At 43.6% G+C, this 21,069-nt stretch overlaps 1 protein-coding gene across 11 annotated transcripts in view; it reads right to left on the bottom strand.

Annotated features, from left to right (window-relative positions):
- Positions 1-21,069, bottom strand: part of MARCHF10 (membrane associated ring-CH-type finger 10) — a 465,874-nt gene that overhangs the window by 314,200 nt on the left and 130,605 nt on the right. For 7 of the 11 annotated variants that reach the window (XM_078645087.1, XM_078645085.1, XM_078645091.1 and 4 more), the window contains exon 2: positions 16,018-16,136. In XM_078645087.1, the coding sequence (XP_078501213.1) occupies positions 16,018-16,116 (99 nt within the window). In that variant the 5' untranslated portion in view covers positions 16,117-16,136. Of the gene's footprint in view, positions 1-16,017; positions 16,137-16,239; positions 16,278-21,069 lie in introns of those variants that run through there. The other 4 variants (XM_078645089.1, XM_078645095.1, XM_078645090.1 and 1 more) reach the window with 3 other exon arrangements.

The raw sequence follows: 21,069 nt of genomic DNA, 5'->3' as shown, positions 1-21,069 counted from the left end.
TTCTCTACATTCTGATGAGACTAAGAATGCACGTACTGACTGAGTAAAATAAATTGCCTTTTGTTCACACGACTCTCGAGATTGACTCTTGATTAGGGGAGAGCAAAGTTGTCATGTTCTATGGTTGTCAGAAACTAAATCCCTTCTTGTCTAATCAGGGAAGTTAATTCCTCCTTGAACATTCGAGAAAGTTTCTAGCGAACTCTGAGCTACGCTGGCAAACCCAAAACTTTAAGTCTAGTATCGACAGTAGTAGACCTAGTTAACGTCTGGCCTAGGCCTTTACTGCTGTAGGTATTATTCCAATGCGCAGAGCCTATTGGGAAGATAGGAACTACACTACAATTTTTTATGTTTCTGAGTCTTATGGTTACCTGCATAAGTTATGCTTTTCATTTATGTTTTCCTATTTCACATGCAATGTGAGGGTAACCACCCAGGCTATTTGTATAGCAAACACAGGCTATATATTCAACTGCAACATTCCCAAGATCAGAGAACTTAAACCATAACACAAACAATAAAAATGATATCAAAAATAGTGTATTTTAATAAAAACAGGGATAAATTTCTTTTACAATGTAAATATACAATTATAATGAATTGATGATAAAAAGTGATATATTTTATATTTAAGAAAACACAAATTAAAAAACATTAGACGGGCAATGATACATGTCCTGTCTATTGTTGCTGTGGCTGTTGTATATGAGTCAACGCGTTTCGACACGTCGTGGTGTCTTCCTCAGGACATTTATAATTTCAGCCAATATATCTGAAATAGACCTCTATTTAAATGGTCCATCTATGAATTTCTTCAATTAAAAACAGAGTAAGTGAGGCACCGTTATTTTTCTTTCCCTGAAATCGGCATGTGTCACCTCAGTTTTGGGGATCCACTGCTCCCATCTCACTTAGTCTGCATTTACAGTTTCTGTGGGTTTCTTCCAGTACAGAGATGCCTCTTGGCTATAAAAAACGGGGAATTTTTTCAAATGTGAAGCGCAACAAACCATAGGGCAGTAACTGGTTAAGTTTAAAGACAGCTCGTGTGGTGTCTTCAAAGAAAAGCTGCTCCCCGCATATAATTACAGCGTCAGCATGGGACTTAGTTAGTCTCTTTAAATAAACAGACCGCCGTTCAGATTTTCTCAAAAGGCTGCAGGCAGCGCTGCCGTCAGACGGGTTTCTCCGTTTTTTCCTTTCCGACCGCGGAGATCAGCAAACTGTTTTGCTGAGCGCTCGCTTCTGGCAGGTCTCTAGTCTTTTTGACAGAGTACCTGGGAAGTGCCTTTCTGGCGCTTTTTCTCCCTCATGCAATGGTCCAATCACCCGGCGGCTTGTAACGGCAGAAAACAAATGTACATATGTTTCCTAATGTTACAGTAGAGCACACATTTAGTGACCTGCCTCCTCACGAGTTATCCTATCGTCTTGCTATGCGTAATAACACATTTATCAGAATGTTACACTATTCACACCAGACCAGCAATGCCACAAATTGTTGGGTGTGTGGTCGACTTCCCCCTTTCCAGACACCGAAGGGAGTTCTGCCACTCTTTCCTTATCCGTTTTCACACAATGGTTCGTGTGGAGCATGGTCCACGTTAACGTCATTCTCAACTGATATGTCCCTTCTGAATCGAACATGTTTCCCAGACAAGGAAGGTTTTTCCCATAGAACAGGGTTAGAGCTAGAAAATGAAGTATATGATCTAGGTAATTATTCCTCGAATTTCATGGTTCTGAATGTTCAGTCCGATACTACTCCAGATTTGCCTGCTATTTCAGTACTACCAGTTAAAGGCGAATTATGTGTCAGAAAGAATGGTTCCGCACATGTAGGACATAGTGATTGTACTACTATTGTCGAGTATAGTGACAGTGGGAAATCTATTTTCAAAGCCTCACGTCATTCTTATTTTGTTTGTGGTCAGACCGCATATGTTCGTCTGCCCCTCGATTGGGATGGAACATGTTACATTGCCTTCCTACTGCCACCAGTTTTTCTAGCCCCATCCGATTATCACAGAAACACACATCTAGTACACGTTAGACATAGAAGGGAGATTGAGTCCCCAATTGTCGATCAAACTGAAACTACTCTAGAACAATATCAAGACTTCAATAAAGGTTTCTTTTTCTTCATAGGTCCGGTCCAGAATAGTAAGTTAATACGTAGGTTAACCAGAACCCTTGAAGCAGTAGTGAATGAGACTACTTCCGCTCTAGGTAATTTAACTGAAGAGCAATCTGCTATGAGATTTGTCGTGCTCCAAAATCGTCTCGTCCTTGACGTCATACTGGCCGATAGGGGAGGAGCTTGTAGAGTCATCGGATCTAGTTGCTGCATTTTCATTCCTAATAACGCACCGTCTGTATATTCAGCTATAACCAGACTTCATAAAATTGCCCATCAGTTACACCAAGATCCAGGCACCTGGACATGGTCCGGTTGGCTCTGGAGTATAATATCTGCCTGGGGATGGAAGGTATTGTCATTTATAGGTATAGCAGTAATGATCATATTCAGTTGCTGCCTCTGTTTACAATGTGGCCCTGCGATTTGCGGCTTGTGTGCTACATCCTGTATTCCTAGTCCTAAGTCCCGTTCCAAGACAATTCGAGACGAGCAAATGATGCTATATGAACAGATAGATGGTATTATGAATATTGATGTTTCCTGATGGAAACGTAGGGCACAAGGAGGGAATGTGGAAAAGTAAATTTTGCCATGTTATATGTCCCTACGTGTTCCCCATCCTATGTTATATGTACATGATCGATATGCATATGTATCCCCCTATGATCGATTAAAGACGCAATTATAGTTGTGTCCAACTCTAGTATGCCAGTATCCAGTTCTCGTGAAAGCAACGAGTATTAGGCCTATGTTACCACGATTTACAGTGTACACGTTAATTCATTGAATTGTCCCCGTTTCTAGGCCTCAAAAGGGCCCGGACGCCAGATTCAAGCTCCAGTCTTCTGAACCCGCTCCGAGGAGCGATACAGCCCCCACCTGCATCCCTGACCCTTCACTTACTTCCGCGCAGCGCGGTGCCCGGCCCGGCCTGGCTCTGCCTGCCTGTCTGCCAAGAGTATGTTATGCTTCTAGTTATCAGTCCAGCTTTCCTCCTTTGCATTCCTAAGCTACTGAACCGTATAAACAGTTTCAGCTATGGTCTAGTCTTTCTGTCTCCATGCAGGAGAAATACTGTATTAATATTCATAGCACACGCATTACACAAAGAATAAATGCATGCACCAGTCTTAGTGTCAAGTAGCCTCTGCCCTGATAGCTTTTAGATTCTATCAACATGTACTCCAAACACCAGATACCAGATATGCTATAGGTACATGTCGTCCTGACACCGCAGACTTTAGTCTCCTCTTCTAGTGTAGAAGTCATAGCCCCCAGTTCTCCCTGGTAACACGTCATTGCCCGTTTGCGCGCACCACTAGGTTAAAGGTCCCAGCTGCTCAGGTAGCCCCCTCCATGTTTCCACTCCAGTTATGACACTTCTGTGACGTCTACATCACATGTCTATGTATACGCCCTGTACACGCCTTCTTGTTACACCCATTTATGCTTATCTTTCGCGACTGCTACGAGTTACGCCTACTGCTACGCCTATTGTATGCAATGTAATGTAATGTATTATACTATATATATGCTGCACTGTCGATGAGGCATTGCAGCTGCCATCCATTCCATTTCCGTGCAGGCTATCCCGTTCCTGTCCCTTCCCTTATGCCTGATTAAAGCCTGTTAGACTCAGATACCTCGAATCCTGTTTTATTCAATGTATTCAAAAATAGTACCGGTAATTAATTATTTATTTACCACACTAGGACCAGGTTTCTTGGTGTCTGGTACTTCCATGTATTACTGAAGAGCACTTCCTCTATGATCTGTAGTGTCTCCTCATGAGGCAGGCTCGTATATAAGCTCTCCACATCGAGGCTTAGTAGGAGCTGTGTGGATGGATCAAATTCCTTCTCTTCCAGTAGTTGTAAGACCGCTTTTGTGTCTTTCAAATATGTGTTTGTAGATTGTACCATTGGTCTGAGGAAAGCATCCGAGAATTTCGACAATGGCTCCAGAATGTGTCTACAATACCCCTGTTGATAATGTCTTTGCTGACGGTGCCGTCATTGTGGTTGTCGTTGACGAAGAAATCATTGTCTAAGTGGTTGTCAACGTTCCCGTCTCTGTCCTTATTGTTGACGTCGTCATCGGTATGTTCACCAGTGACGTTATCATCATTGACATTTTAAGGGCCAAACTAGAAGTTATCCTCACCAGTTCTGAGGAGGATTTTTTTTACTTTAAAGCCAAGTTGGTGGAAGGAGTAGTTGGCTCTGATTTTGCAGTTTCTGTGGAGATTTTCTCTTTTTTCTCCATGTGAGAGTGCTCCTCTGATGTCCTCTCTCTTGGAGACTCATGATGAGTCTTTTTTAAGGTCTTTCTATGTGCCTCTGATGACTGGTCACCTGACCTTTTCCTTTTTTTTGTGACCTAACTTGAGTGAGATGAATCCTCACCATCCTCCTCCTCAGAAACAATAGCCTGTTTAGTTTTTAATTTCTACAGCCATATAAGAAGCCTCCCCTCTCTATCTTTAAGCGTCTTAGAGGAAAAAGTGCAGCAAATTTTACAATCCTTTACCTTGTGGGTGTGGTGTAAGCAGTAAATACATTCCTTGTGTGGGTCTTCTCAATTAAGTCTCTTTTTCCCCACAAAGTTCCACAGAGTCTGAAAAGTCCTTTAGTTAGGTGCTGGTAGATGTAGGTTAAAGGTGCCCTTCTAGAAGACAAAATGGTTGAGATGAGTAATGCTGCTGAAAAGCTGAGCCGAGGTCAGGGAGACTCCCTTCACACGATGTGCGGTGGAAAATATGATGGAAGATGCCACTGAGGGGAGTGTACTAGAGGGTGCGGTCGACTGATTGGCTGACGTTTGGTTCCTTATAAATGATGTGGATAAGTAAGCAAATGAATGTATTTTAGCTATTATAAGCTATGTGTGCTTTGTTGTACTTCTTTATTATGTACCGTGGGACTCCCACTTTGACGACGGGGAATTATTCAAGTATATGAATCTATGACAGATCCAATGAGGGAGAAGTTGCATTAGCTGCCTGTCTAAAAGAGGATCAAGTTCAAGGGTTTGTGTATAGTACACAGAGCTCTACATTTGTCTGGTCCTCATTTTCTACAATTGAGGTTTTGTTGTTACTGACCTTCCTGCCTGCTAAGGCCAATCTACGCATTGTGCCCCAAGTGAAGAGACGACTAGTTGGTGGTCACTCTTTCTCTGTGCAGGCCACACAGTTGTGGAATTCCCTGCCTATCCAATTATGCCAAAGTGATGATCTCCTGATGTTTGGGAAATCATTTAAAACCTGTCTTCAGACACTTTAATAAATTCTGCCCTGCATTCTTTCTAGTCCTGAGTTTCCCCAAAGAGATCATTTTTTTTATTTCCTTGCTTAAGCAGTAACACACCCTCAGGAAACAGTTGAGCTGTATATGTGGAAATAATAATAATCTACAGGAAACACGTGAGACATGTGCCAACCCTATGTAAGAAAACAGCTAATATATTCAAAACAAATCCTAGTTCTAATGACTAAAGATAGCCAAACTTGTGATATTTGGTGTATTAAAAATGAAACAAGGGTAGAGGAGGCTCTTATATAAGTAACTGAGTTGGAATCTTTTAATTATATATGATTCTTTATCATGAAGATCTATTGTCAAATTAATTTTATGAAATGATTAAGGCATAGTATTTTCAGGAAGACACTTTGTGAAGGAATTGCTTTAGTTGAACTTAGCAATGTCATTGAGCAAGATCCACTGATAAAGCCACAGAAAATATGAACTCCCAGAGGATTGTCATGGTTACAGGAAACATTCCCTATAACTGGTTAAGGGCTAATGTAGCATTTTTCATAAAAAGAATAAAGACCCCAAACGTTTGTCGTCATATCTACCGGTTTCTTTATAGAATGTGGAGCGGAGAGCTTATTTAAAAAATATCGGCTAATAGGCTTAACTGTATTTCACCCTCCCACGTCTTATCTGAGTGTGGATTCGCCTGATGGCGCTGCACTACAGATCATATTAACCTCATGATTACATTGCTAGATGTTGCTTTGACTTAACAAGATACCTTCCCTTTCTTGATGCAGAAAAGGCTTTCAATTGGGTATGATGGTATTTTATTTATAAAAGAATCGGAGATATCTAATTTTCTCACACATTTATTTGAGCTGTCAGACCGCTCTATCGGAACACGTGCATGAATCGAAAGCTATCATTCACATTCAACAGAGATGGCCTTAAGCAAACCAAACACATTGATATCAACCATATATCTAGGGGTAAAAATGCACCAAGATAGAGATCACATTTGGTCTGTTAAACTCAAAACTCTACAAGATAAAGGTTACAATTTGCTTAAAATAACTTAATCTGCAGATTGCTCTCCTTGGACAAGTTAATCTAGAACAGATTTCTATTCTGCATCACTGTCCATCAATCAAACAATCAGGTGCAGCTAATAACTCATAGGGTATTTAGGCGCTTGCAGGTCCCAAAGGCTTATTTGAACAGGCAGGTCTTAAGGGCCATTCGGTATTCTGAAAGTGAGGTGATGGTCCAGAGTTGCATCGGGACGCTGTTCCAGGTCTTTGCTGCAATGTGGGAGAAGGAGCGTCCTCCACTTCTGCTTCAGTAGATGCGGGGCGTATGGGCAAGTGAAAGGGAGGCAGAGCGCAGTCTTCTTGAAGGGTGGTGGAAGTTCAGGAGCTGGGTTGTGTAGGCAGGTCCTTGGTTGTGTAGAGTCTTGTGTGTGTGGATCAGCAGCTTGAATTGGCATCTCTTCTGTATGAGGCGCCAAGAAAAGTTGCTTGACGTGGGGTGTGATGTGGGTCCTCTGGAAAGGTCGAGGATGAGTTTGGCTGCAGCTTTCTGTATGGTCTGAAGTCTCTGTCAGGAGGTGTGTGACTATTCCTACGTAGAGGGCATTGCCGTGGTCCAGTCGGCTGATGATGAGGGCCTGTGTCATGTTCCGTCTCATGTGTAGGGGTAGCCATATGAAGATCTTATGTTACATGTGCAGGGTGAGGAAGCAGACGGAAAAGACGGAGTTGATCTATGATTTCATGGTGATCTTGTTGTCAATGATGATTTCAAGGTTTCTGGCGTGTTCGAAGGGAGTGGGTACGGGTCCTAGGTCTGATGACCACCAGGAGTAGTTCTATGTGTTGCTGCTGTTGCCGGAGATCAGTACTGGCGATGCTTATCATACATCTGTGGAAGTTGGTTCTGGTGGGGGTGGGGTCGTCTGTGAGTGAGAGGATGAGTGGGATGTTGTCTGTGTAGAAAATTATGTTGAGACTGTGGGATCTAACGATATTGGACAGTGAGGTCATATATGTGTTGAAGAGTGTGGGGCTGAGGGTTGAGCACTGGGGCACACTGAAGGTGATCTTCTTGGGTTCGGAAGTGAAAGGTGGGAGGTTGATCCTCTGGGTTCTTCCGGTGAGAAAGTGGGTGATCCATCCAAGCGTGTCCCCTTGAATGCCGATGTGGTGGAGTCTTTCGATCAGCATGTGGTGGGATACAGTGTCGAAGGCTGGTTAGAGGCCGAGGAAGATCAGTCCTGCTGTTGCTCCTCCTGCTGTTGCTCCTTGGAAGAGGAGGGTTCGGATGTTGTCGGTAGCTACTGTCAGGGTGGTTTCAGTGCTGTGATTGCTGTGGAAGCCAGATTGGGAGGCATTGAGTAGCTCATTCTGCTCCAGGTGAGTCGTGAGTTGCTTGTTAATGATCTTTTCGAGTACCTTTGCTGGGGATGGGCGCCGAGAGATTGGCCAGAGTTTTGAGCTCACTGAGATCAGTGGAGGGTTTCACAAAGTGTCTAACCAGACTCTTCAGGAAAAAAAAGATGAATCTCCATTGTTTAGGATCTGAGGGTCAATAAGTTTTCAGAACATTGCCCCCTGTAGCATCTCAAAGGGTGGGGGGAGGGGGGGGGCAAACTGCTTTTGAGGAAGCACTTCTAAGGATGGAACTGAGGTGTAAACCTTCATATAGTCTAGCAATAAATAGATTCAAATTCTAAACAAGAGTTCAAAGAGATGGAGAGAATGTTGATAATTTTTTCACAGTTTACATGGTTTGGCTGTACATTGTGATTTTGGTGCGTTAAGAGAAGAAATGATAAGAGATCAATTTATAGTTAATGTTAAGAATAAAAAGGTGCAAGAATGTCTGTGGGTGATGGGTGATCCAAATTTGCAGAACACTATTTCCACAGCAAAGGCTATAGAGCAATCTGAAATTTGGATGAGGACTGTAGAAGATTTTACTTCTAAGAAGGCAAAATCTACTGATGAAGTGTGTACCATTAGTAATAACCAGGGCCGTAGAGTACCTGTAGGAAAGTAGTACGACATTATAGGTTATAGGTGTAGCGGTCCTAACCACATTGCTTTGTCACCCCATTGTCCCACTCTTGGAAAAGAATGTAGCAATTTTCACAAATATGCAATGGGGAGAAGAAGGGAATTACTACTTCCGGTAGTAAAATGGAAACTACCAAATAATCTGCTTGTGTGAAGTGTTTGTGTGGATCAGATACTGACATGGAGAAATACATAGTGTTATTCCTTAATAACCAGACGTGGGAAAAGGAAGAGGTTAAACCACCCAAGTGCAAGGTTCACGTACTGAATAGAGAACTAGAACTTATGGCTGACTCAGGTTCGCCATGGACGATAATCACTGTGGAGCATTTTATGGAGAGGTTTAGTAGTATTTTATGGAGAGGTTTGGTAGCATCAAGGGTTTGGGGGTTTGGAAGAATCTGACATTCTGGCTCAAAGCTTTGATGGAGCCATTATTCATATGGAAGGTTTTATGGAAGAAGATGTGGAGTTTAAGAGTAAGGAAGCTCACATTAACTTTACATAGCAAAGAGAGGAGTGAATGTTCTAGGGTGGAAGGACCAGTGTAAACTGGGTATAATTCTAAATCCACACAGCAGAGAGCCTGTTTTAGCTGTTGGTGTTTCAGAAGAATTTGAAGGATTCAAGCCACAGTTTCCTTTAATATTTTTGGAGAAGTTAGGAAATTTGCAAGGATACTTCCACCACATCAAACTCACGATCGGAGCAAGTCCAGTTAAACAAACGCTTAATTAATGTACGAGAACAGCTCAATAATGTACTCAAGAAGATGTTGATGAGGGAATTATTGAGGAGATAGAGTCTTCAGAGTGGGTTTCTCCCATAGTTTTGGCGTGCAAAGCCGATAATTCCTTGGGGTTGTGCATTGACCTCAGAGCATTGAACGCCAATATAGTGGTTGACCGCCATCCTCTACCCAACATCAATGAGCGGGTTAGCATGCTAGAAGGGGCAAATGTGTTTTCTACACTAGATTTACGTTCGGCATACCATCAGATTGAATTCAGCATTGTTTTATTCAAGAGGATGCCGCTTTGCCTAGCTTCGGCTGCATCCGTTTTTCAGCAGGCAATGTTTCACATATTTAAGGGCATGGAAGATTTTGTCAAGTGTTTCCAAGATGAAATTCTGATTTTCTCAAAAAATAAGCAAGAGCATCTGGAACATTTGAAGAAGGTGTGTGAAGAGTTGGGTATCCAGAGCTTGAATTTGAAGGAAGATACATGCAAATTCTTTAAGTAATCTTTGGAGTATTGGGGTCACACCTTGTCCAAGGAAGGATCTTACATGTTTTGGTCCATTTTATTTATGCGCCACATGTGCAAATTATGTATCGTTTTGTCTCATTTGTACCTATGCGTTATTTCAATCTAAATCTTTAATTTAATATTGTAAAGCGCTCTGATATTCCTTTGTTCCAGCCAGCGCTATATAAAACCTTTAAAATAAATAAATAAATTAAGCAATCCTTGATGGATGCCATTTCTAATGCCCCTGTGCCAAATAATAAGGAACAACTACTCTCATTTTCTGGACTATGTGAGTACTACAGTAAGTTTATTAAGGATTTTACAACTAAAATGGAACCCCTTAGACAACTCAATTCAGAAGAACATGGATTTCAAGTGGACTGATAGACACCAACAACCTTTTGAGCTGGTGAAATCTGAAATTGTGAAAGCTCCCACGCTTAAGCCATTTTGTGTTAACAAAGAGTGTATCATTACCGTAGATGCTAGTCTTTATGGAGTGGGAAGTGTGTTGTCACAGAAGTGTGGGAGCGAAGAGTATAACGTAGCGTTTGCATCAAGAACCCTTAGTGAAACAGAACAAAGATATGCAGTAATTGAAAGGGAGCTTTTAGTGCGTGTGTGGGCTGTAGAACACTTCAGGATTTATGTTTGGGGTGTTCATTTCACCCTTAAGTCAGACCATAAGCCATTAGTTGGAGTACTAACTCCCAGTGGGGGTGAGGGAGTTGTGCCACTGCATGTATTGCCAGGCTTATGTCTAGACTTCAAGAGTACAATTACAACATTTAATATGTACCAGGAAAAAGAAATGCAATTGCTGATTGTCTTTCTAGGCTTCTTAGAGACTGTGGGCAGGAAAGTAAGAGAGACGATGAGACAAAAATAGTTGCCAGCATTTTTGATGTTATGCCCAAGGAGTTTGAAGGGGTAGATGAGGAGATATGGAAAGCTGCAGTGAAGGAGGAGTTGTTACTTTTGAAAGTAAGGGAATTTGTGAAAAAGGTTGGCCTAGAAGATGGGAAGTTCCTGCTGAACTACATCCTTTCTGGAGGATTTTGGAAGAGCTAGAAATTGAAGGAGATATGTTATTTAAAAGTGGGAAATGTATTCCACCCGTGGGTTTACGAGATCGCATTTTCAAATTGGCCCATGAAAGCCATTTAGGCATGTCGTCCATGAAGAGAAGAGACTTATCAGAGCTACTTTTTGGTGGCCAGGATTGGACTGTGGATAGGGTTGTATGAGAGTGTGATGTGTGCATTGACAGTGACAGAATGCTCAAAGTGGCGCCGGCTGCTTTATGTCCCGTCGAGTGGCCCAAGTTTCCTTGTTAGAAAGTGGGATTCGATATTTCAGGTCCTTTTTATTTTCTACCCCATGAGTGTAAATTTGCCATGGTTATGATGAATTACCCTTCCAAATGGCCAGAAGATAAGTTTGTATCCCACGTTACCACTGGGACTTTCATTGAATTTTCCAAAGAACGTTTCGCTAGAGAAGGTGTGCTGGAAGTCCTTATAACTGATAATGGGATGCAACTTAAGTCACAGGAAATGGGTGAATTTCATGGCTTTTGTAATGTACACCATGTGACTACTGCTATTTATGAACCTAGTGGGAATGGTCAAGTGGAGCATTTCAACTGTGTCTTAAAGCAGAGCATCTTGTGGGCACGTGATTTTGGTGGTGAGTGGAACGATAAACTCAGAGAGAAATTGTGGTTGTATCACACCATGCCACATACCACAACTGAAGTTAGTCCTTTCAAAATTACATCAAGATAGAGATCCTGTAACTAAACTGTGTCCTTGGTGGTTCAAAAGGAGGCATTTAGATAAGGGTGAGGGAGTAGCCAAAGAGAAGGAAAAGGTAGGAAATAACCAAGATAAGGCCAAACTGGTGTATTGTTCCAAATGGAAAAATAAGGTACCTTACTTTGTGGTTGCTAACTGGGTCTGGGCACGCGGGCCAGGTGTGTTGTCTAAGAGTGAGACTAAATTTGGGCACGCTATGAGAGTAATCAAGACAGAAAGGTATGTAATATCAGGAGGGTGGCTAAATGTAAAAATGGAGGAGAGGTGCGGTCATGTGAAAATCATTGTGGAAATGGCACACTTAGAAGTATGGCCTCAAGGATTAAATCTGAAAATTGTGTCAGGAAGTCTCCTGAAAGGTTTAAAGATTTTGTATTGGAGACATTAGGCATAAAAAGTACAGCCCTGGAACTACTTAAATACTTTCTAATGGACAGAGAAAACACTGTGATGCTAGACAGTTTCAGCTCTAACTGCTTCTCTCTTCCTTTTGGGGTCCCACAGGGGTCCTCACTCAGCTCCACTCTTTTTAACTTATATGTTACAGACCTCACTTCTCTGATTCGATCCTTTGGCTTCTCACTCACCTCATACGCAGATGACACAGAACTTGTGTTATCTGCCTAAAATGATATTAACTACACTAGCTCTCAGCGACAAAATTGATGGATGGGCAAGCATTGCCTGACATTGAACTCAGATAAAACAGAGATCATCCTCTTTGGAAACAATCCTCAATTCTGGACTCTATCAAGTTGGCAAATCGGAAGTGGGCCCACTCCCAATGCCTACCTCAAAAGTCAGGAGTCTTGGGGTGGTACTTGATTTGTTTTTTTAACAGACTTTATGAAACAATTACTCTTGGCATCTTACAATCAGCAATGCAATTACATCGGTAAACAGGTGTCATGGAGGTTCGCTTGCATCCCAGGGTCCCTACTTCCGACAGATCTCTGATCGTGGGGCCACAAGTTGTGAAGTAGTTCATCCTTATTAATACCAACCACTGCACAGCAGTCCGCCCGTTATTATTAGTCTTAGCTGGGATACGAGCTGTAGATTACTGCATTGTCTTACCATTTTCCTGCAAGAGGTCAGCAACTCCTCCCCCCCTACCCTCCCCCCTTCACCAGGCGTTTCTTACGTAGCAGGTGCCGAATACCACTTAGGTGGCATTACATTCAGATGAACTGAAGTGTATTGGGGTGGTACATGATAACAAGTTAAACTTCAGTAAGCAAGTTAACGCTGTTATATCCTCTTATTTCAACACTCTCAGAATCATAAAAAAGATTCTCCACTATCTCCCTATAAACTCCAGGAAATCAAGATGGATTATTGTAATGGTCTATACATCAATCTACAGGAACAATATGTTAAGAAATTAAAAGTCTTACAAAATTCTGCCGCCAGATTACTCCTTGGCATCCCGAAACATCATTCAGTCTCTGAAGCCAACAAAGATCTGCACTGGCTGACGGTTAAGAACCGTATTAAATTTAAAGCCTTCAGGAGGAGCCACGCTAGCGAACAAGATGGCTGCTTAGGCTCCCGGCTCCGCTGACCTCCGTCTCCTGCCAGATGATCCTGTCATTAATCCTTTGTTTACGCCCTGCCTCCGTGTGGATGAACCGAAGTGCTGACTGACGGTGCAATCCCGAAAACTTTACAAGCTTGGCAGACGGAGGTACGTCGAGTTTAAGTTTGTGGCCTACACCAGCTTGGGAGCCGGGGCCTCGAGTATTCGTCCAGCCGGGTTCCAGTTGAACAACATCGGCCGTGGGAGTTTGGCAGGGTCCGGTCAATCGCAGTGGAGGTTGTTTTTGCCCGATCTGGACGGCGGTCTTCTGAGTTGTTTAACATCGAAGGAGGGGTGACGAGGAACGACTGGGGCTGTGGGCAGAGGCACCTGGCCCGGGGACCCGGTTTGCCCCTCTCCCGGGTTCGTTGGGTCGGGGTCTTCGCTTGCGGTAGCGGAGTGCAGATTGCTGCCACGGTGAATGATAAGTCGCCCTCCGCCGGTGTCCGTTCCGCTCTTGCCTGTTCCCCCGGAGAGACCGGGCTCTCTGGGGGAAGCGAACATGGTCGATATCGAGCGAGGAGAGATGGGACGGGCAGAGTGTGAGCCATCGCTGGGGACTGTACTGGCGGCCATCGGGGCACTTCATTCGTATGTAGAAGCCCTTGTGAACAAAATGATTGCCGGTACGTTTGAGATAGGGCGTGTGAGACCGGACTCTGCTCCATTGAACGAACTACTGCGAGCTAAGACACCCGCAATGGCCATTTTATCGGAGGATGGGGGCCCCGTGCAGAGAGAGGTACCGAAGCCTCTTGACAGTGTGATGGCTGATAATCGCGAGCTTGGTGCTTCGAATGGACCATTGTGCCCAACATCGTCTCTTACTGTGGGACCGGTCGGTGCTACCTTTCCGGAGACTCCTGTTGGGAACTGTTCTAGGCTCGAAACCGCGTCTTTCCCCTCCTCGGCAGTCTTATTACGACTGCAATGGAAACCACGTTGGGGGGTTAATGTCGGTGAGGGGGCCCTTAGAGATGGTGGGGTTCTCAGTGACTTAACATCTTTGGTTCGTCTTCGGATGTACATTGCTGAACCTTTTACGCATTTCGACTCTCCTGCGGAGGCGGCAGTTCGACCGGAAGGGGTTCGCACGACCGATCGGAAGGGCCAAGGCTGAGATTGATTGACTGGGTTTTACATCGTGGCCCCAATGGATGTGGTATTTGCTACCATTGTGCTTACGGGAGGGTGGGCGGTGTTTAAAGCTTCCCCTGTGTTGTTATGTACGAGATTCCTTATAGTTTGGTGGGTCCGTTATAGGGGATGCTTGGTTCTGGCGGGGGGCAAGGGGGACCGGGGGCCTACACGATGGCGACCCTCCTCCATTTTCTACTTTAGTTATTTAGTTAGATGGGGCGACAGGCACACTGCTAGTTGGGGTTAGGCGGAAGCCGCATGCAGGGGTGCAGGGTGGGGGGTAAGGGTTTTTGTATTGTGTGTGTTTTTGTTTATATTCTTAAGTTCCTACTCAAATCCTGATATTGGGTGCCTTATTGACGAACAATCCTGTTTTGTGGGTGGACGGGTTCTGAGGGCGGTACTGTTTGAGCTGACCTTAGCAATGTGTTGCGTTTCTTGTTGCTGCGTGCTGGTTAAGGTCGTTGTCTCGGTCCATTGATTTGTTGCGCTCCATTTCTCCTGCCATTCGACATTGCTTTTCTTACTGACAATCCAGTTTCCTTTGGTTGGTGGGGTTCGTGGGCTGAGTTGGTTGGACGGGGCTCCGAATATTTATTACATATTATGCGGCTGCATGCTTGCTATAGTCCATGGCTCAGTTCTCGCCTTAGTGATCATCCGTCTATTCTGCACCATATGTTTGTTTATCTTTCTTTTTGTCTCGTAATGTACGGCACCTGCTGTTGGTTTTCTTTGTTTTCTATTAATAAAAAGATTTTTTTTTTTAAATGTAAAGCCTTGTGCCTAACCTTTAAGGCCTTGCATGATACAGTACCGGAATTTCTGAAACAAGCTATCTCCTGGTATGAACCCAGCAGGAACCTCAGATCAAACGGAACTTATAAAGTCACCACTTTCAGGTTCAAGACAACTAAATGGGGAGGAAGCAGCTTCATCTCCGGAGCAACTAAACAGTGGAATCTCTTACCTATACACATTGGTCTGCTCCAACTGTACAGGTTTTCAGAAAATTCCTTGAAACCTGGCTTTTCGTCAACTAATCTCTTACAGTTCCTGCTGTGCTCTCTGCTAAGCTAGAGCCAAGACACCCTAGGGTATACATTGCGCTTTAGAAATGTTCTAACATACCATACATAACATAACACACTTCTGGTCCCAGTAGTGTTGCCACATCAGAATAGAATGGCACATTGTAACAAGCACACGTGGTCTATGGCAGATATACGGGCATTAGTCTTGGATGGTCAAAATCACAGTGGATAAAAAAGCAAAACATTTGCCTCGTCCTCAGGAGTTCTAGGTGAACTTCTACAATGGCTAGGTGGTTGTCATGCAGCCATGACCAATGAGTCACACTTGGGCGGTGGCCTAGAGATGCAATCTATAGGCTTTTGGGAGTTTCGGCAATCCCCCCATCTCCCAGTCTACTAGGCTCCTGAAGAAGATAAACCATGATAATAAATAATAGATACAGATGGGGGCGTTTTTTTGATACTTTTATGAATATTTTGAAATGTAAACCTTTATGGCATTCATATACACAGTTGTTCATGTAAATGGTTGTCTCTCAGCTCACACCACCATGTAGCTCTGAATGGTTTACTGGCAATGCATAGTCATCGCCATTACCTTGTGCTTGTTTCCTACTATTTGAGGCTCTCAGTCAAGATAAGTACTGTTGGCAGCAGACATAAGTCCTTATATAAAGGTGGCCTCTGATTGGTGAAACACAAGGGAATGAACTCTACCTGGTTCAGTACCTGATACTCAGAATCAATCCTGTGCTGCACATCCAGCATGTGGCGACTGTTGATAATGGCTTTCGGTCTCTCCCATGTTTCATACATGATGACTGCTAGTCTTTAACCTAGAATAAAATAACAAAAGCAAAGCTTTAATCTACTGACGAGGACAGGCCAGCAGATGTACAGCAAAACTCTAAATGTAGCCTGGAAGGCTCATACGCTCACCTATGAGTTCCCATATCATATTACAAAGTTCACCGAGAGAAGCCGACTCGTGAGCTTGAAAACAGCACTTAGCACGGGGAGAGGATGTAGCCTTACGGCTAGAGCGGTCGACCTCGAAGCTGAAGAACCGGGTTCGAGTCTCGGCAATGACACTCAACATCCTGTGATTCTGGGCAAATCGCTTCATCTCACCATGCCTAACAAAAAATAATGTGTCCTTCTGTAACAAAACTGGTGCTTGCTCTGATACCCGATGTCTTGGGTCTAGTTCGCGCTATAAAAATAAAATTAAGGTATCTCATTTCCTCTTCATACAACAACGATGATGAAACACGCTCGCCCTTAAATTTGAGGATTCAATGAATTGAAGTATATTATACATATTGGAATATCATACTGATAACATATATATTGAAGGTCAAAATTCAAGCCCTGATGAAGTTCACATGTAGTTAACAAAATGCGTTGACTGTTCTGTTCCATTTCTAAGAAAAATAAAGATTACTTTGGACGACATATGACGAGATTGGACTAACATTTGTGAATACGGATTGTGTGGTGCACTTCACGTATGTTGAAATCTTTCTTATGGCTTCAGCTCTGCCACCGCCACCATCAGGGACATCATCAAGCAGTGACAGCACCACTTGAAATGGCATCAGACTGAATGCCTGTTTAAGGAATGCTAAATAATTATCAGTTTCAGTGGCATCACCTGTGTGTAACAACCTATGGCTCCATACATGGACAGCCTTGCAAATGTCCCTTACGTGCTGAAAGGAATCCTAGGTAATCGGGGACATCTGTAAGTGGGTTATGCACCCACATATGTGATGGCAACTGATGCATTCCCCCATTGTTCTAAATGTTTATTATGATTTTTTCATGCTGTGATGATTCTATCTTCTTCCTTTCCATCCCTTTTTATCACTACATCTAACCACATTTCTCCTAAACCACCGTGTCACTATCAGGCCCTGGTGAGCTGCTGTCCTCTGTGGACAGCACATGCAGTTTGCTTGTAGTATAGGTGTGATAATACCAGATATGGCGGGGGAGGTCAGCCCTAACTGTATGGTCTTCCTAGTGTTTTTAAGGCGGCAGATAACCATAGAGCTCATAGGATCATAAGAGAAGTCAATAGTCAACACAATTCATCCCCAGCAGCAAGCGTGATCACTATTTACATTTTGAGGTAGACTTATGCTGTGCAGAACTCTGAAGTATAGAAACAAGTGCTTTAGGGCCAGTTGTATCAAAGGGTTTTGCCCATTCTGTGTCTATGGGGAAATGTGTTGATACATATGGCCCTTGGTCTGGAGTGAGCAGTACTAAACCCACTGAATCTGAGAGGAAAACAACTCTTCCTCCTCATACACTGCAAAAGATGTAGACCAGAATAGTCAGACTCTAACGATTGGACTGTTATGGTTGTTTTAGGATCTTGCTATTAAAGATACAATCAATAGTGCAAATGATGTGACTTCAATGTCCTAAACAATGGAGTTCTTTAATCCTTAGCACTTTCATCAGGTACATTTTACACTCATAACTGGAAATATATCCCCTAATGTGACATGGCCAAGAATGACTAGCTATAAGATCAGAGAAGAACCATTAATAAATAGGGTAAAGCCGCCAGGATTAAGCAAATCTGTAAAGGAGAATGGTTAGCTTCCAACACACAAAGTTTTAGAATCGTGGTTGAAACATCAGTTAGTCACAAACTTCAGTGGCAAGGACCACACTCAAAAAACATTCCTTATCAGACTTTTTTCCCAGGCCATTGGTTACTAGGCAGCAATCCTAATTGAGTACTGCTCCGGGCAGTGATAGAAGTGGGCGGGATCGGAAGGGCACGGCGTGCCCCAACTTTGAAAAAACTATTACAGTCTGTTCCCCTACTTCTTTATTTTTTAAAAGCGTCCCAGGACAGCAGGAATGTTCCTAATTGAAAATTATAGCTTTAGCATTCAGCCGTGTCCCCTGAGCAAGGCCTCGGCAGTGCCCACTGCCTCCTCCCCCTTCCCCTCTGTAACTAGGTGCAGGGGCCTGCAAAGCAGCACTGAAAGGGCCATCAGTCTTCGGTAAGCAGTCAAAAACAGCTACCTCTGATGGCCCTGCTGCTGCAGCGATTTACAGCTCATTACTGCCGAGGCTACCTGCCTGCCCCCACTGTGATCAATACAATGGTCACTTCAGGATGCTTTGGTGGCCCCCCTTGAACTCCTCTTCCCTTTATTTTCAGGCTCACGCAGACTGAGGGACGCCACCTGGAAAAGAAAACAAGCATTGGCATAGCCAATAGGTCTCGCCTTTGGGACCTGCTGCATAACTAAATACTTATAAGGTCCCAAAGGCGAGACCTATTGGCTATGCCAATGCTTGTTACGAATCTGATTGCGGTCAGTGGCTTGTTTTCTGATGTGAATATTTTTCAGCTCACCACCTTGTTAAACGAATGTGTGGGAACCGTCACTGTTGGTGACCAGTATGTGGTACGATTCTCCTGGGAGAGCCTGTGTTTCCGGATAGTTTTATTTTCAATACTGAGCTGCACCATGGCAGTTTAAGACCCAATGTAAAACTTCACTGATTTATCAAAATAAACTGCTCTTCTAACAGTGCATCCCCAGTTTTTGTCTGACACTGTTAGTGCAACGTAGGATTATATCTTCGATAGCAAGGGAACATTCACAGTAGTGTTGTGGGGCATTACTGATTGACAGAGGGCACAACGTAGAGCTTTTTCGGGTTGCTTCGGTTGCGGTGTTGCGCCATACATGGAGCACAGTAGAGGGGTCTTGAGTCTCTGGGACCACTCCTTCACCAATCACTACTCTCTTATCCAGATACAGAGTCTTACCAGGCAGTTGTAGACCTAATGTAAGCCCTGAAACCTGGCGGCTGTGGCTCTGAATTCCTTTTTAAAGGTTTAATAAGGCAGATAGCAGAAGGAGCCTGTTTTTACTTGTACACATCCTGGCTGAAGTGTGCATGACGTGCTGCCCAAATCCAGGTGCATGTGGAGTGTAGCATTACTTTCCCTTTAGGAGACTTTATCTGCTGGTGGTCATGTTTGACACCCCCCCCCCCCCCGGCCAGCCTCTTGTGTCTTAACTTGGTGTTTATAATGGTTTCCAATCATCTAAAAACTATATAGGAACATTAGTTTTCTTTTTTTTTTCTCTCTTTCTCTTAAACTATCCCTACCATGCACCTGCACCCTCCTGATGCCCTAGAGAAGAAAGTGTTCATTTCCTTTGTGCTGGAACTTCATGCTGTCTAGGTGTCACTCTCGGGCTCACTCCGTGCCAACATTTTGCATACCCCCAAATTATTGTAAAAGCGCTTTGTGGAAGATCGCTTATTTCATAAGTTGTCTTACTGCCTTTCCTTCTTTTCTGCCCCCTTTAAAGTGGCTTTATGGTGGAATAAAGTGCTAGCAAGCACTAACATTCTGACCACAGCCAGGTTGCTTGTTCACCATAATGTAGCCCCTGGCATGTTTTTATTTACTTGGTGCACTCTTTGTACATCAGTGTCTCTGAATTTTCCAAATTGGAAAATGTAGCCCCATGAGCATGGGACTGCCTTGGAAACGGAGATTGTCATTTTGGATTCCTTGGAAAGTAGTGAGTGGCACTTGTATTGGCAACCATTCTGTCCCCTGCTGTAGATGTTTTGGGCATGTGTATACCTGTGCATGACATCCCCTGCTTTTAAACCGGAAGCAGTTGGTCTCCTCTGCTTGATGCTAAAGATCACCACATAGGCTGTTTAGTGCCTGTTTGACTCTGCAATAATTTTGCCGCCACTGCTGTTGTTCATTTATGTCTCATGAGCACAATGCCCAAGTGTAAATCTCAGCTCTAGGTGCCATTGGAAGCCAGTATGACCAGTACACAGAAAGTCATGGGATTTAATAGATAGCTGGAGAGACAGGACATCACTGTGTTGGTAAGACATTTAGGGCGGTCATTCTTCAGCCGCCAAAGTTGCTTTCAAGTTCTGGAGTAAGAAAGTAGGATCTAGAGCCACTGAAGCTCAGGTGGACAATGCTGAGAGTGTGTATGTAACCTTAGGGAGCTTACAATCATGGCTCAGGTTTGTTTTCACTGCACTGGATATTACTTTTACCATTTTTAGGTATCGCTGAGCCAGCGCATGTGCTGTTCTGTGAGACATTTAGTGTGTGGCTCCAGAAAATGCTACCACACGCTTTTGCTTGTGGCAGCCTAGAGCTTGCGATTACACGCACAAGCGTGCGTGCCTCGCTCCGCCTCTCCAATGCTCGCTATGCCTCCCCTTCTTCCTCTTTTCTTAAGGCGGTAATGCAATGAGGCTTAAGAATGCATCTGAGGGGGGCAGGGGGCAACATGTGTGAGCGTGGTTGCTTTTGTGGACGATCGGGGACGGACATAGAAGGAAAAGGATTTTCTGTGCTGGCAGCTGACCCCCCCTCTTCCTATTATTCCCTCTCTTTCTGTCTTGTTTCTCACTTACTGAAAACCATGGCTTGAAGAAACAGTTCACAACCTCTCTTTCCTTCTTTCATTTACTTGCTTCCCTGTGAAATGGATCCAAAAAAGAAAAACACTCTTGCGGGAAATGCCCTTTTTCTGACATTTTTCTATTCCAAAGTGCAGCCTCGGGATGGAGAGAAATAAAAGGTTTTAAATATGAAAAATAAATACATAACTAAATAAAGCAAGACAGAGTGGTTGCAAAGTGGCTAGATTGGTTTTATGTACATCCAAACACATCAGCCTCACTTTACAGACTTTGCAGTGAAGCGCTACTTTTCTTTTCTCGTCTTTCTTTGAACAG

This window comes from Lissotriton helveticus, chromosome 5_1 (genome assembly GCF_964261635.1).
Source record: "Lissotriton helveticus chromosome 5_1, aLisHel1.1, whole genome shotgun sequence".
Lineage (NCBI taxonomy): Eukaryota > Metazoa > Chordata > Amphibia > Caudata > Salamandridae > Lissotriton > Lissotriton helveticus.
This window is presented reverse-complemented; position numbering and strand designations above follow the sequence as displayed.